This window comes from Leiobunum rupestre, chromosome 3 (genome assembly GCF_980474605.1).
Source record: "Leiobunum rupestre chromosome 3, qqLeiRupe1.1.hap1, whole genome shotgun sequence".
NCBI classification, from domain to species: domain Eukaryota; kingdom Metazoa; phylum Arthropoda; class Arachnida; order Opiliones; family Sclerosomatidae; genus Leiobunum; species Leiobunum rupestre.
The window spans coordinates 22,914,148-22,929,755 of NC_143386.1; the positions used below are offsets into that span (position 1 = coordinate 22,914,148).

General features: G+C 38.2%; 1 protein-coding gene across 1 annotated transcript; it reads right to left on the reverse strand.

The window, feature by feature from the left end:
- Window positions 1-235: 235 nt before the first annotated feature.
- Window positions 236-11,511, reverse strand: LOC149949833 (uncharacterized). The gene is made up of 3 exons (XM_090169515.1): window positions 11,347-11,511; window positions 1,012-1,345; window positions 236-942 (listed from the first exon to the last, which is right to left on the reverse strand). Exons 2-3 carry the CDS (start codon window positions 1,028-1,030, stop codon window positions 236-238), a joined length of 726 nt encoding a protein of 241 aa, XP_090025641.1. The 5' UTR covers window positions 1,031-1,345; window positions 11,347-11,511.
- Window positions 11,512-15,608: the final 4,097 nt, after the last annotated feature.

Sequence of the window (15,608 nt, forward strand, 5' to 3'; positions counted from 1 at the left end):
ATACTTTATCTCTCGTTCACCAGCTCCTTTCCCCCATTGCGTTCACCCCTTCTAATCACCAGTTGCTTTCCCCCATCCCCATTCTCCAAAATTAGTTTTCCTCGCGCAGATATCTGGAGATTAGATTTTTACCCGTTTGCTTATCGCTTCAGAACTCCTTAATTTCTAATCTCTAGGCAATAATAACAAGTTATTTTCAATTTAATTAATTTTTTATTTTATTTTAGAACTTTGTTTACATGTTAGTAGGTACTATCAGATATTCCATTAGATGGTTATCTTGTGCATTACACAATGAAAACAAATTAAAGTAGCTAAGTTTACAGGTTAATTGATTATCTACGAGTAAATTAGTAAAATCTTGTAGTACTTCCGAGGGTGATTTAAAACAGCCAAAATAAGATTTTACTTGATGGTACGAATTAAATTGATCTGGGTACAAAAATAAACCCTCGAAAGGTTTTCCATATAATAATTCGTGAATTTTTTTAAGGTTTTTAACAATAGCTAAGTACATGCATTCGATAACATTTTTATGTTCGTTTAAAAGATTTATTTGAAACCGAATAAAATCAATTTTTTTTTGGAACTCACCGATTTCGCGAGCTCCCAGATCCAGAACATGACCGTAGGCAGAGTTCAATTTGATGTTGTTGGTAGTGGCGACGACGGATACGTTGTTGTCGTGATAGTCGATGATGTTGTGGGTTAGAGACGATGCTCCGGTTTGCGTAGCGGCGAAAAGCTCTCCCCAAAGAGAGAGTAGATTGGTGAAAGCTTCGGAGGTCAGGAACAGAATATTTTCGTTCGATTTTTTGAAGAAGAGAACTTGTAATTTTGATCCGTCGAAACCAAAAGAAATGTAGACTGATCCTCCTAACGTGATTTTTATGTTGATACGTCTTTCTTGGCCCCTGCGTTTGGATACGGTATGCGTCTCGGCTATAGAAAATGAAAATGTTAAGCCTTTGTCCATTGAAATAGTAATAGTATTAATAAAATAATGCTTACCAATAGATCGTTTTTCCATGTTTACGGTAGATGACGAGAGCAAAGCGGATGCACTTCTTTTCAGTTCAGCGTCTCAGAGAGAAATGACGCATGGGAGATTAATCAGTTCCTATCTTGTTGAGATTAATTCATCACGTGATCTAAACTTCAAATAACCCTCAAATTCTATCGGCTCTCTCTCTCTGAGATAACAGTTCTAGACACTCGAAATTAAACCGTCCCGTGCTCGAAACTGCCTCTAATTATCCCCATTGACGTCACATATTAATCCACTTGGAAGAAGAAAAAAAACCCATTGTAGTTTCCTTTCGAGAGCTTGTGATGCAATCATATCCTAGAAAACAATACAATTAATAGAAATTAACATAAAATTAGTATACTTTTAATACCATTTTGTGAGCTACAGTGAAAAAAGTTACAATTTTACGGTAGAAACGTTTTCAAAATACCACAAAATGAACTCAAATAAGAAAATTGTAATTAAAATAATCACTACGGCTATAATTTTAGAAGGTTGTTTCAGGACGGTGATTATGGCAGATGTTTGTACTTCAGTGTCCATATCGGAAATGAAGTTAAATGGAATATTTTGCGAAAATAAGTATAAATTTTAGCATAACCCTAATATATTCTCGAGAACTGAACAAGTTCTTTGGGAATAAGAGATAAGCTTACTATCTTCCCCTAGGCCCTATATAAGGGGGGCGCCTGAACCGGGGGAACGTCACTCTATTGTTGTTCTTTGTGCGTCTAGTACCAGGATTTTTGAAGCGCGCTCTCTCTCTCTCTACGTAAGTTTATTTTGATTTTTTTTATCGTAATTTTTTGAATAAGGTTTAAGTAAATCGGCATTAAAATGAAAGGTGTACAATACCCAGAAATTAATTTAGTTGATACCCCGGAAATGATTATAATCGACTCCCCTGAATTGATTGATATAACTGATAACGAGCTCCCGGAAGTACCCATAGTAACTTTACCCGATTCTCCAGAAATGGAAATAATAGATTTAACTGATACCCAAGACCCTACCCTTTCCTTAACTACAGTAACTGATTCGCAATTGGAACGTTTAAAAGAAATGACAATGGTACGAGATTATCTTAGAGAATATCAACTAACCCATCAAATCTGTTCGCCCCCTATCGATAATTTACCTTCACCCCTTTTAAGACCTAGTTCTATTCCACATGACGAAGTACGTTTTTCGCCCTCGTATACGCCTATGGATGCTCCCTCACCCTTTCTAGAATCAGATGACACATGCCACTCTTTATCTTTGGAAGATAATTTTATCATGTCGTCCCTCAGTACGGACAGCATTCAGCGCTTAGCTGAGAACGTACAAGTTGCCCGACGGGACGCGGAGGAACTTGCAGCCGCAGCCGCAAGGGCAGCCGAAATGTTCGAGGAAGCTAAAGCGTTGTTAGCTGCTCGTACGGCTAGTAGTAGTAGTAGTAGTAGGCCACCTCATAATATTTCCCCTCAGCGTAATAATGACCCTATAGCGGTCGCAGGCCCCTCACGAGCTCCGCAGTATTCACCTCCATCGTCTCAGACTGCTGAGAAAAACGCGAACCCCGAGAACGCAAATTTGGCTGCCCCCACTTCGTCTCCTCCTCCTCCTCCTCAAGTTGGAGGTGGGTTGGTTGACGTTCCAATAACGCCTCCGTCCTTTCCTAATTTACCAGGTTCTGTTAAAATATTGAATAATAATATCCAAAATTTCCCAAATTTTGGACTAATGGGACGGACTTTAAATGTCCGGTTAGAAAATAATATAGAAAATGGTATTTATATATTGATGGAAACCCTATTAGAGGACTGTTTGCCTTCAGATATGGTTTCGGTTTCATTCGTGAACGTCACTAACCCCGGTTTTCAAATTAACGTCAGTTTCCGGCGTCGGGACCAATTAGACTTGCAATGGTTGATGACGTATATCGATGAAAAAAGCTATAGATCCGAGAACGATGGTAGTTTTTTTGAAGGAATAGTTACGGTTACGTTTAATCGAGTCAGATTACCGCAAGGAGGAATTAGATCAGTTGGGTTAGGGATTTCCCTTGAAAAAGAGTTTTCTTTTTATAAACATTGCACGATAACGATAAATAACCAGGATAAAATTTGTTTAGCACGCGCTCTTGTAGTAGCCATAGCTCATAGAGAATACATGGAAAATAAAAATGATGGAGAACTTAAAAGAAAATATACTACTATAAGACAGTGTAGAGGAAAAAATATTGAAATGCTATTACAGACCCGCGAAGCTAGGACCCTTTTGGCTTATTCTGCATTAACAGACGAAGAATGCGCGGGTCCGGACGCTTTAACTCGGTTCCAAGAAATCTTGCCCGAATACAGTATTATCGTTTTTCGATTACGCGATCCCGTACCCTTAGTTATTTTCGGCGACGTCAAAGAAGAGAGGGAACTAGAAGGGCCTCTCCGCAAACGTCTTTATCTTCTAAATATTGACACACATTTCAACGTAATTACTAACCCCAAACCCCTTTTCGCGTTTAATTACTTTTGCGAAAATGTTTAGTAGGTTTTAATAATCTCAGTGAGCATAAATGCATTCTTTTCTGTCACGCTTGTTGTAGAAAACAAGATTGCAGGAAGGACGTAGATAAAATAACTTGCCAAACATGTTTAAGAGTTTTCCCTAATCAAAATTGTTACGATTACCATTTATCAGGACCCGAGCCCTTATGTAATAAAATTTACGTTTGTAATCTTTGCGGAAAATTTATCAGTATGTTTAAGCGTAAGGCAGTACACGTTTGTGGAGAGACCTATTGTCTTTCGTGTAGTGAGTTTAACCCCGCAGATCATCTATGTTACATGCAACCTTTAAAGACCGTCCGTAAAGATTCTGCCGATAAAACTACTCGTTCTCGAATAAATAGCAATAATAAACGGGTCCACGACTCCGATAATGAACAATCACCACTGACCAAGAGAAGTACTCCAAAAACGGAAGTCTTTGTTTTTTATGACTTGGAATGTAAACAAACAAATCGTACTGACGCCAATGCTTTGATTCACGAACCAATTTTATGCGTCTCGCAAAAAGCGTGTAAATTCTGTTTCGAAGAAAAAGATAGTCAGTACGCATGCGCTAAATGCGGTAGTGGTCCTCGGGAGAAAATATTTCTCTCAAAAGACCCCGTCGGCGACTTTCTAGAGTATCTTCGTACGCTTAACAGAGTGGCTGATAAGATAATATGTATTGCCCATAACGCTAAAGGTTACGACGCGCAATTTATAGTACGTAAAATGGTCGATTTAAAGTGGACCCCTAAAGTCTTGACAGACGGGACCAAATTCATGAATGTACAGTATAAAAAATTAAAATTCTTAGATTCCTTAAATTTTATGCCCTTTGCCCTTTCTCAATTCGTTTCCACATTTGGTTTAGATAATAATTTAAATAAGGGACATTTCCCGCATTTACTGTTTAATACCGTAGACCATGAATTTGATCCAGCCCGTTCGAACGAAACCAATTACGTACTACATAATGACATGCCTCCGATGGAGGCGTACGACCCTAATCGTTTAAGCGGTAAGGCCTACGATGAATTTATCCAGTGGTATAACGATTCCCGGTCCGAAGCTTGCGGAAATTCGGACCCCAACTTTAATTATTTTGATTATAAAAGAGATTTAATCCGGTACTGTCGCCAGGACGTAAACATTCTTTTGCAAGGCTGTTTATCATATCGTTCTATTTTCATGGATAAATTCAAAATAGACCCGTTCTTAACTGCGATAACGATTGCGGGAGTATGCAGTTTTATCTTTAGGAAACACTTTTTACAGCCCGATACGATTGGTGTAGTGCCCCCTTTCGGCTATCGTATGAACTGCAACCAGAGTTTTGGAGCGATCGAATGGCTTGAATGGATGTCTCACTTACGAGGGAAGGAAATTCAGTCTGCTTTTAATGGATTTGAACCTAGAATTCTTAACATTAACGTGGACGGACTTCTCGATAACGAAGTCTTTCAATATCACGGTTGTTATTATCACGGGTGTAAAACGTGTTTTCCTATCAATAGAAACTTAGCGTTATACGGCGACCACACTCAGACCCATAATTCGCGATACGCGTCAACCATTGCTACCACTAACCGCTTGAAACAATTGGGATACACTGTCCATGAAAAATGGGAATGTACCTTCAAAGCTGAGCGGAGTACTAACTCCGTCATCGACGCATATCTTTCTACCGAAAATTTAAAATTTAAAATTAAAGAACCAATCCGCCCCCGCGAAGCCTTTTTCGGAGGACGTACGTCAGCCTTGAAATTACATCACAAGTGTAAAGAGGGGGAGGAAATTAAATACATTGATATTTGTTCACTCTATCCGTGGTGTAACAAGTATTGCAAGTTACCAGTGGGACACCCTAAAATACATGTAAAAGCTCCTTTCCCGGACATTTCTACCGTAAACGGATTAATAAAAGCCACAATGTTACCGCCTCAATCTCTCTACCATCCCGTTTTACCCCAAAGAATAGGATCGAAACTAGTGTTTGCCAACTGCCAAAAATGTAGTGAGTCTCGAAACCAGCAGGATTGTCCCCACGAAGACTCAGAACGACAAATAACTGGTACTTGGGTTGCAGATGAGGTACAGTTGGCAATCGAAATGGGTTACAAGGTCATTTCTATTCACGAAATTTGGGAATACGAGGTAGTAAAATACGACCCGATATCGAAAGAGGGCGGTCTTTTCTCCGAGTACGTCAACGCGTTTCTTAAACTCAAACAGGAATCCAGCGGCTTACCCACGGGAATAGAGACCGATGAAGAGATTAAGAAATACGTTGACGAATATTACGAAAAGGAAGGAGTAAAACTTGATCCTACCAATATTAAAAAGAACCCTGGACTTCGTACCATCGCGAAGCTTTGTCTTAACTCTTTTTGGGGTCGTTTTGGTTTAAACCCTCGCAAAGACCAATCGGCTATTATTAGCGATCCCAAAAAGTTTTTCGATTTATTCTTAGACCCAGACATAGAAGTTAAATCGGTTATTCCCTTAAGTCAAACGCATTGCGTGATCAAGTGGGCGTTTTTGAAAGATATTGATCTTGTTTACCCAAACACGAACGTAGTAATTGCTGCCTATACGACCGCAATGGCTAGGATCAAGTTATACTCTTATTTAAGGAGATTAGGCCAGCTTACGTATTATTATGATACGGATAGTTGCATTTATCTAAAAGAACGAGATGGAATAGAGATTTATACGGGCAACTATCTCGGAGACATGACCGATGAGTTGGCAAAGTACGGAAAAGGCTCGTACATCCAAGAATTGGCAACAGGTGGCGCAAAAAATTACGCCTTTAAAGTACTGAACCCTACGACCGGTAAAGTATCCTACGAAATGAAAGTCAAAGGGTTCCGTATAAATCAAGGCATTAAAGATTTGGTTAATATGGACACGCTTAAAAGATTAATAGGTGTTGACGGAGAAACGAACGAGCCAGTAACCGTACCCCAGCCGAGGCAGATTTTGCGTCTACCCGATCATACGGTCGTTTCCGTCGACCGTACTAAAATCTATAGACCCGTCGTAGACAAGGTACGGTTACTGGACGACTTCACTACGGTACCCTACGGCTATAAAGCGAATCTAATTGGTACTGAGGACGGGGACGTAGAACCCTCCAATCGCTAATTCTCGTTTAAAATTAGTCTCACCACTCTAAAGTGAATATAGGTTTCAGTCTTACGACTCTAAAGTAAATATAGTCTTGCGACTCTAATGTGAATATCAAACCTATACGGGGTAAGGGACGCAATAGGTTATTCGATTATATTTTTCCTCCGCTGAAGAGCCCCATAAATTTAACCGAATTTTAATTTACATTTTCATTTGTACGCTAGTACTCGAAGGGAGATAACCATGCAATTTATTCATCCGTTTAATTGCGTAACGGCAGGCCCGAGTCAGAGTGGCAAAAGCTATTTAATTGAATCTATAATTAATCACGAAGAGGAAATGTTTGTTCCGGGTTTCAAAGAAATACATTGGTATTACGGAGAATGGCAAGCTCTATACGATAAAATGAAGCACAGGGTAGTTTTTAAAGAAGGATTGCCTGTTTTATCTGATTATGACGGAAAAGATCCTATATTATTAGTTATCGACGACCAGATGAGCGAGAGTAAAGGTCAAATTGGTGATTTATTCGTGAAAGGCACCCATCACCGTTCTCTAAGCGTTATTTTTATTACACAGAACTTATTCCATCAATCAAAAGATAGCAGATCCATATCCCTGAATTCGCATTACATAATTTTATTGAAAAGTCCCCGAGACCGTCAGCAAGTGGCTTATCTCGCTAGACAAATGTTCCCTGATAAGTGGCGTTTTGTAGTTGACGCTTACGAAGACGCGACTTCGAGACCTCACGGTTACCTAGTATTCAATTTAACTCAAACTTGTCCCGAAGATCAAAGAGTCTTGACTAATATTTTACCGGGAGAAACGTGCTACGGTTATCTCCCTAAATAAATAAATAGAACTTACATTTCGTAACTTCAATCAGTTATGAATCATGTCTCGTAGAGTACGTATCGAGAGAGACGCTCTCCGATATCTCGGTCGTTGCAAACCCGTTCAAAGAAAAGCCATTTTAGCTAAAGCCGACAAATCCCTCATAGACGCTATCAGTGAATGTATTCATAACACTTTAATTGGTAACGTAAAACTATCAAATACCCAAAAAACCAGGTTATCTCGTCATAAAAATACCCTTCGAAAACTAGCTAGTAAGCGGGTAGCTTGGAAAAGTAAAAAGAAATTGTTAGTTCAGTCTGGGGGCGGATTTTTCTCGTTTCTTCTACCCGTCGTTTCAACCCTTCTTGGTTCTATATTTGGTAGTAAACAATGAAACACGCCAGAAAAATGATTCTCGTCCCTAGCGGCGTTTTAAAGCCAGACCCGTTCCCGCACCCCCTCGCTCTGACAGTCTCTGAATTAGACGTTAAGATGGACCAAATATTAAATATGAAAGATTTAGACGACGCCTCGAAATGGATTTTATACGAACAAGCTTTAATGACACACGGAAATCTACGTAAGCAAGCATCGGCTCCTAAAGAAATCGAAATTGCCCCCGCATTCGACTCGCTAAGTAGGGACTGGATAGACGATTTGCCTTTGATATATTACCAAAAAGCGCAAAGCATGGTGGATCAGTTGGAAACTGTACCCGAAAGAATACGGTGGGATGAAAACGGGGAGCTCGTAATAAACGGTCGACCTATTAAAGGTTCCAATATTAGCGAAATTACCAAAGCGTATTTAAATCCTAAAACCCACCCAAAACCTATCGGATATTTCGCGTTTATTTCCAATTTAACCCAATTTAACTCTTCACCGGCAATCCAAGGCTTTCCCTCCCCGCTAGCTCCGAGAACCCGACAACGACGTTCTCCCGTTAAGCGCGAGTATCCGGTTCCTCAAAGTGGGCGTGCGCGCAGGAGAGATAAGCCCCGTCCCCCTCGTAGCCTCGACCGAGATCACTCCTCCACGTCTGACTCTTCTCTTCACTCTTATAAACAAACAAGGAGTCGCGCGCAAAAGTCTAAAGTATGGGCGAAGCTATTTTAGAAAAAATATATTTTAACCCGAAGCATCCGGCTTCTTTCGGAGGCGCTGAAAGGTTATTCCAGTCCGTAAAGTCTCACGGCTTAAGTAGGGAAACTGTAGAAAAATGGTTAAGAGGAATCGACGCTTTTACGATGCATAGGCCGAAATATAAAAAGTTTCAACGAAATAAAATAGTAATTAGTAATATAAGGGAACAATACCAGGCTGATATTAACGATATGCGCTCGTTAGAGGCAGATAATGACGGATACAAATACATTTTAACAATTATAGACTGTTTTAGTAGAAAAGCGTGGGGGTTACCTCTTAAAACTAAATCGGGGAAAGAGGTTTTGAAAAATATAAAAATTGTTTTTAAAGACGGAATTCCATATAAATTTCAATCGGACAAGGGCACGGAATTTAGGAATAAAGAAGTACAAGGATATTTCAAAAAGAATAAAGTTAAATTTTTTAGTACCGAAAATGACGAAATAAAAGCCTCTATCGTAGAAAGGTTTAATAGAACGTTAAAAACAAAAATGTATAGATATTTTACCCATCACTCCACAAATAGATATTTGGAAGTCTTACAGGACTTGGTCGAAGCGTACAATTCCTCTTATCATAGCTCAATTAAAATGGCCCCTAATGACGTTTCGGAAAATAACGTATTACGTGTGTACAATAATATCTACTCTAAATATTATGCCGAGAAACTGAAAATGAAACCGCAATTCCAAGTAGGGGATTTGGTTAGAATAAATACAACTAAAATGATATTTCAAAAGGGTTTCGAAGCTAATTATACCGAAGAAATATTTAAAGTCGTAGCTATAGTTAAAAGACATCCCCCCGTTTATAAAATAAAAGACTTGGCAGAAACCGATATAAAAGGAACGTTCTATTTTCGAGAGCTTCAAAAGGTCAGTGCGCCTCGTTCGTTCAAGTTAAACAAGATTTTACGTCAGAGAACTAAAAACGGAGTAAAACAATTGTACGTTAGTTGGCTAGGATATCCTCCATCGTTTAATAGTTGGGTTAATCAAGATGACGTCTGGGATTTACATAACTCTTCCTAGTAATACTAGAGATAAGAATAAGAATAATTCAGAAAATACTCTAGCCTCGTATTCTACAACGTTGGCCAAACCCATTAGTTTACGCGGAGATTGGGAAATTGCTCTGGTAGAAATTATTTATCCTTTATCTTTTTATAACGTAAGCGAGCCAATGGGATGTGGAATAGAAATTAAGGAATTACTATCGAAACCTCCAGCCCACATAGTAGATTACAAATATACCTACGACTTCCGCGAGATACCTCAGGGCTACTACAAAAATCCTCATGAACTTTTGACAGTACTTAATGAAAGTATTAAAAGTTTGAACCTTGATTTAAAGGAAAGCGCTAATTCAGAGTTCGATAATGATTCATTAGGAAAATTTGAATATAGTTTAGAAAGTGGACACGTACAATACACTTCCTATAGTAAACATTATTATCAACTCGAGTTAACGCCAAAGTTGAGGAAAATTTTAGGATTTAGAGATAATGTTACTGATATTTCACCTAAGGTAGCATTCAGATCAGATTCCCCTATGCAATTAAACTTATTCATCCCCGATCTTATGTTCGTGTATTCCGATTTGGTAGGAAATGAAATGGTTGGGGATACATTAGCCCCCCTTTTGCGAACAATTGTTGTAGACCAAAACGCCCCCAATGGATCAACCGTTTCAAAAACTTTCGATTCTCCGCATTACCTTAAACTGAGTAGAAATTATTTTGACTGTATCGACATTAATATAAGAACTAGTTTAGGTGAATTCGTGCCATTTCAGTTTGGTTCAGTCACGTGTAAAGTACATTTACGACGAGCTCAGTAAAAAAAAAAAGAATGGCTTATCAGTACGTTGATAGAAATTGTCCCTACATGCAATATTATTTAAATCAGGCGGGGGGAGGAGTAGATTTACCTTATTTCTCTGGGTTTGCGGGACAAAAAGGACACGGAATTGGTAGCTTTTTTTCAGGGCTAGCTAGGTTTGTATTCCCATTCCTAAAACAGTCTGCCAAATACGTGGGAAAAAGGGCTCTTTCTACAGGAAAGAAAGTACTCGGAGACGTCTTGCAAGGTCAGGACTTAAAAACGTCAGCCAATAAACGAATGACAGAAACTGTGGACGAAATGGCAGCGCAAGAAGGTTCGGGTCGTCGCAAGAGAAGAAAAACTACTAAGAAACCATTGAAGAAAAAGAAAAAGAGTTCAGTTAAACGCCGCAAGTTCACGCGTACGGTTCGCGATATTTTTGCTCTCTAAAAAAATGGAAGTACTTAAAAGCGAATTAAATATTTTCAACGAACTACCAACTCAACTCAGCGTTGAAAAAGGTCAAACGGTATGGTGTAAGCCAATTTCATCTATCGACAGCAGTTCTATCATCGAATTCGTGGTACCGGGTACGGGAGACTCTTACACAGATTTGGCAATGACAATGATATATTGTAAAGTAAAAATCGTCAAAACCAACGGTGACAACTTGGATGCTGGGTCTAACGTTTCGCTCGTGAACAATTCTCTGCATTCGCTATTCAAACAATGCGAAGTGAAACTCAATGATACGACGGTTTCACCATCGGCCTCAAATTACCCCTATAGGGCCTATATCGAAACCTTGCTCAACTTTGGGTACGATGCAAAAAACACTCACCTTGCGACATCTGGATGGTACGATGACACGGCTGGAAGTATGGATCTGATAACAAACGCCGGATTCATAAAACGTCAGGTTCTAGCTGCTGAATCAAAAGAAATTGAACTTTACGGGAACATTTTTTGTGACATTTTTAATTTCAACAAATATTTAATTAATGGCGTACAACTTAAGGTTTCACTCACTAGAAATAGCGATAATTTTACCCTTTTTAGCGACACTGTCGACGCGTATAAAGTCGAATTTATAGACGCTGCTCTAATTGTACGTAAAGTTAAAATTATGCCTAAAATTTTATTAGCCCATCAGCAAGGATTATTACGTAGCAATGCCAAATATCCCTTTACTCGTACTGAAATTAAAGTTAAAACATTAGCTAGTTCTATTCAGAACGATAGTTTTGACAATATATTCTTAGGTCCGATGCCCAACAGAGTCATTATTGGTTTAGCCACCAACAAAGCGTATAAGGGCTCCGTTAAGTCTAATCCTTATAATTTTGAAAATTTCGACCTAAATTATCTGGCTCTATACGTTGATAACGAACAAATCCCTTCGAAAGCGTTGACCCCTAATTTTAATAGTAAACAATTTACGCTGGCCTATCATTCGCTATTCTCGGGATCTGGGATACTCTACCAAGACGAGGGAAATCACATTGCGCTGGCTCACTTTCCTCTAGGCTTTGCCCTATATGCTTTTGATTTAACCCCCGACAATTCGGCCAGTGACGTCACGTTTTGGAACCCCGTAAAGAGAGGGCAACTACGTTTAGATTTAGGATTTGGTACCCCTTTAAAAGATTCTACGGTCGTTATCGTGTACGCTGAATTTCAATCTTGTTTACAGATAGATAAAAATAGGAACATTATTCGAGACTATTAAAATGACTACGACAAACGTGGACTTATCTCAGGCACTGTATAAAACACCGAACTTTTTAGGCGTGTTTTCTTCAGATAATTTAAAACCCATGGTGAAATATCCGCAATCGCTTATCATTAATTTTGATAAAAGGGGCGAAACAGGTTCTCATTGGATTTGCGTCTACGTCGATGGCCGAAAACGGGGATTCTATTTTGATTCAATGGGGCTTCCCCCATTTTTACCCACAATCAGAAAATATTTAAATTCAATGTGTAAGACGTGGACATTTAGCAAAAGACGATTGCAAGGACTAACTAGTAACGTTTGCGGCGAATATTGCGTAATGTATATTTTGCATAGAACTAAAGGACAGAGTACAAAAACGTACTACCAAAAGTTTTCCAAAAATTGGGAAAAAAACGACAGCAAGATATTTTTATCTTTCGCAAATCATGCTAGAAAAATCATCACATCGAATTTAGCGAATCCATTAGCTAGAGAGAGAGGTATGGTGACTGACTGGAAAAAATCCGGTTCCAGAGGATAAAACAATATATTCCCACGCTATCTGGTATCTTTTAGAGATATGACCCGACCTCTCTCGAAAACATGCGCGCACTTCTATGAGTGCCAAACCATTTACTTTCGAATAAAATAAACCATCCAAAAACAAAAAAATTAAAATAGAATCAGAAAGTATTGGTAAACTAGTTAGGACAACGTGGGTGGTTTACGCAATCTAGCATGAAAACAAAACATTGGTAGAAATATATTATTGCATTATTCCTGTACGTTCTATTTAAAGTACTTTCTAAAAGTCATTGAAATCTGTTACCGTCTTGAACCATTGAAATATGTTTTCTACCCGTCATTAACAAAATATCTTTAGTACACGCAAAATAAGATTGGTGAAAAAAACATTGCCTTAGATAATTTAACAGGGATTTAGTTAGCTTTGGGTCTTGTAATGATAAAAAAGATTGAAATTTGACTCTGCCATTTTATTTAATAATATAAACTCATGTACGCGAGAAAAACAATTGTAAACAATTTTTCCTATGTAACTTTTTTCACTCTTAATAAATACTTTAAAAAAACGTAACAAAAAAAGACTCTTTATTGAAAATCGCTTACCCTTTTTTTCCAGAATTTCGTTAAGTCAACCAGTCCAATGCAAGAACGTACTACAATGCGGACTCTTATCTGTAAATTTGTTAGACTTTGCACGAACCTAAACCATCTTCTCGTGACGTACGCTAAGAGGAAGATGGTGGAAATTCCCAGTCTCACGAAATTAATTATCTACGAACACTATTTAACCAATGGAAAAATTTACAGACTTTACCCACACTGAATAGATTCCACACTCAATCACTAACTTAGATTTCATCACGGAAAAGAAGGAGATAGGATATAGGGGCTAGGAAATGGTGGGGATGGAAAATGGTATAAAAAGGGAGTAAATCAATTAGAACAAATTATTCTGATCTGGACCGATGCAAAAAGAAATCAAAATGCGGTAAATATTATTTTAACATTTAAATAACTTTTGGGACAAAAAAATTAAAGATTTTAATTTTCTTCATGTAGAATTGAAGAGATTATAAATAGAATTTTATGGACGAGCCGAAATGACGATAGTATAAAATATGAGCTTAGAATAAGGTAATAAATTAAATTTCACGAATTATATATGCTGTACTAAAGTTAAAATTTTATGTATTGTTCTGTTAGGATTGAGGAGAGAGAAGATGTAGCAGGAAATCGGATGTTCCTACAATTTGTAGAACATCAGTTATACTGGGATGATAGGAGCTCCATACATAGTAGTATGATTCTACTATCCATACCTATTAATATGGAATAAAAAAATTAACTTTTATCACGATTCTTTTATTTTCCTATCCAACAATAATCATTTCAGTATATATCAAACATTACAATAACAAGGATTATATGCAATTGCAATTGCTAAAATAGTGTATTCTACCGAGTTAATAGTCTCTAAGATTTCCTCCTGGGGGTTCCCCCCGAAACAGGATTAATTTTTATCAAAGTTGTATCAGAAGTAAATTAGGGGGGGGGGGGGAAGTAAGCGCAATGTATTTTCAGCTATTCTAATCTGCCTAATTTAACACGTGACGAATTTTTTATCGCTAACCGATGAGCAGTAACCTCTATTTTTGGTTACATTTTACATTCTCCCGTGACATCAATTGGTTTCAACCAATGAGAAATCAGGATTTACTTGAAGTTTCGAGTGTTATTTGATCTCTAGATATACGACTCAGCGTTCTTTTAGTTCCTGGACCTCATCGAGAAGAGACACGTAGATTTTCGCGCTCCGTTCCCCGCCTTCTCGACTCTATTTACTGGCAAAGGCTTAAGGATTTCCGTAAAAGTAAGTGACTTTATTATTTTACTGTAGAGGGAAATTAGGCCTTGTTTAAATTGAAGTAAATAGACTTAGATTCTAGTCAAATAGTCTTAGAGTCTAACCAAAATAAATAGAAAAAACATTTATTGAAATTTAGGCTTAACCAATTAGGCTTAAGAATGTTGACAATAGCTTATAGAAACTATCAGTTTACAGTATGGACATCGAAGCGTATCGACTTGAAACTTTTCGTCACTGGAGAAACCCCCACGTTACTAAGGAACAACTAGCGAAGGCTGGATTCTACTATATTCAGCGGGGCGATGAAGTACGATGTTACAAGTGCCATGGCGTATTAGAAGGATGGGAATCAGGAGACGTACCAGAATGGGAACATGCTAGATTCTTTCCACACTGTCCGTCGAGGGATAATTCACCATCGGAAAAAAAGTACCTTTCGCAAGAATGGGAGATCCCGGCACCACCAAGGGCAGCGGCACTGGAGGATGACGATTTCATATCTATTCCGGTCAGACGTGGTGAGGTAGAACTTTTATTAAAATTATTTATACAATCCGCACTTGCAGAAGGTAGTTCGTTTCAGCCCATTAAATGAAATTGTACATATTCCTTACGAAGATCGAGTTAATTTTTTTTATATTGATAAAATGCGATTTAAACGCGTTATTTATAATGTCGGTCTAATATTAGAACCTGTTTTACGCAATCATGTAATTAAAAGTAAAATAAAATTGGAAATTAATTAAATTGAAAATAACTTGTTATTATTGCCTATAGATTAGAAATTAAGGGGTTCTGAAGCGATAAGCAAACGGGTAAAAATCTAATCTCCAGATATCTGCGCGAGGAAAACAAATTCTGGAGAATGGGGATGGGGGAAAGCAACTGGTGATTAGAAGGGGTGAACGCAATGGGGGAAAGGAGCTGGTGAACGAGAGATAAAGTATCCAGTGAATGGGGGTTGGGGGAAAGCAACTGGTGATTAGAAGGGGTG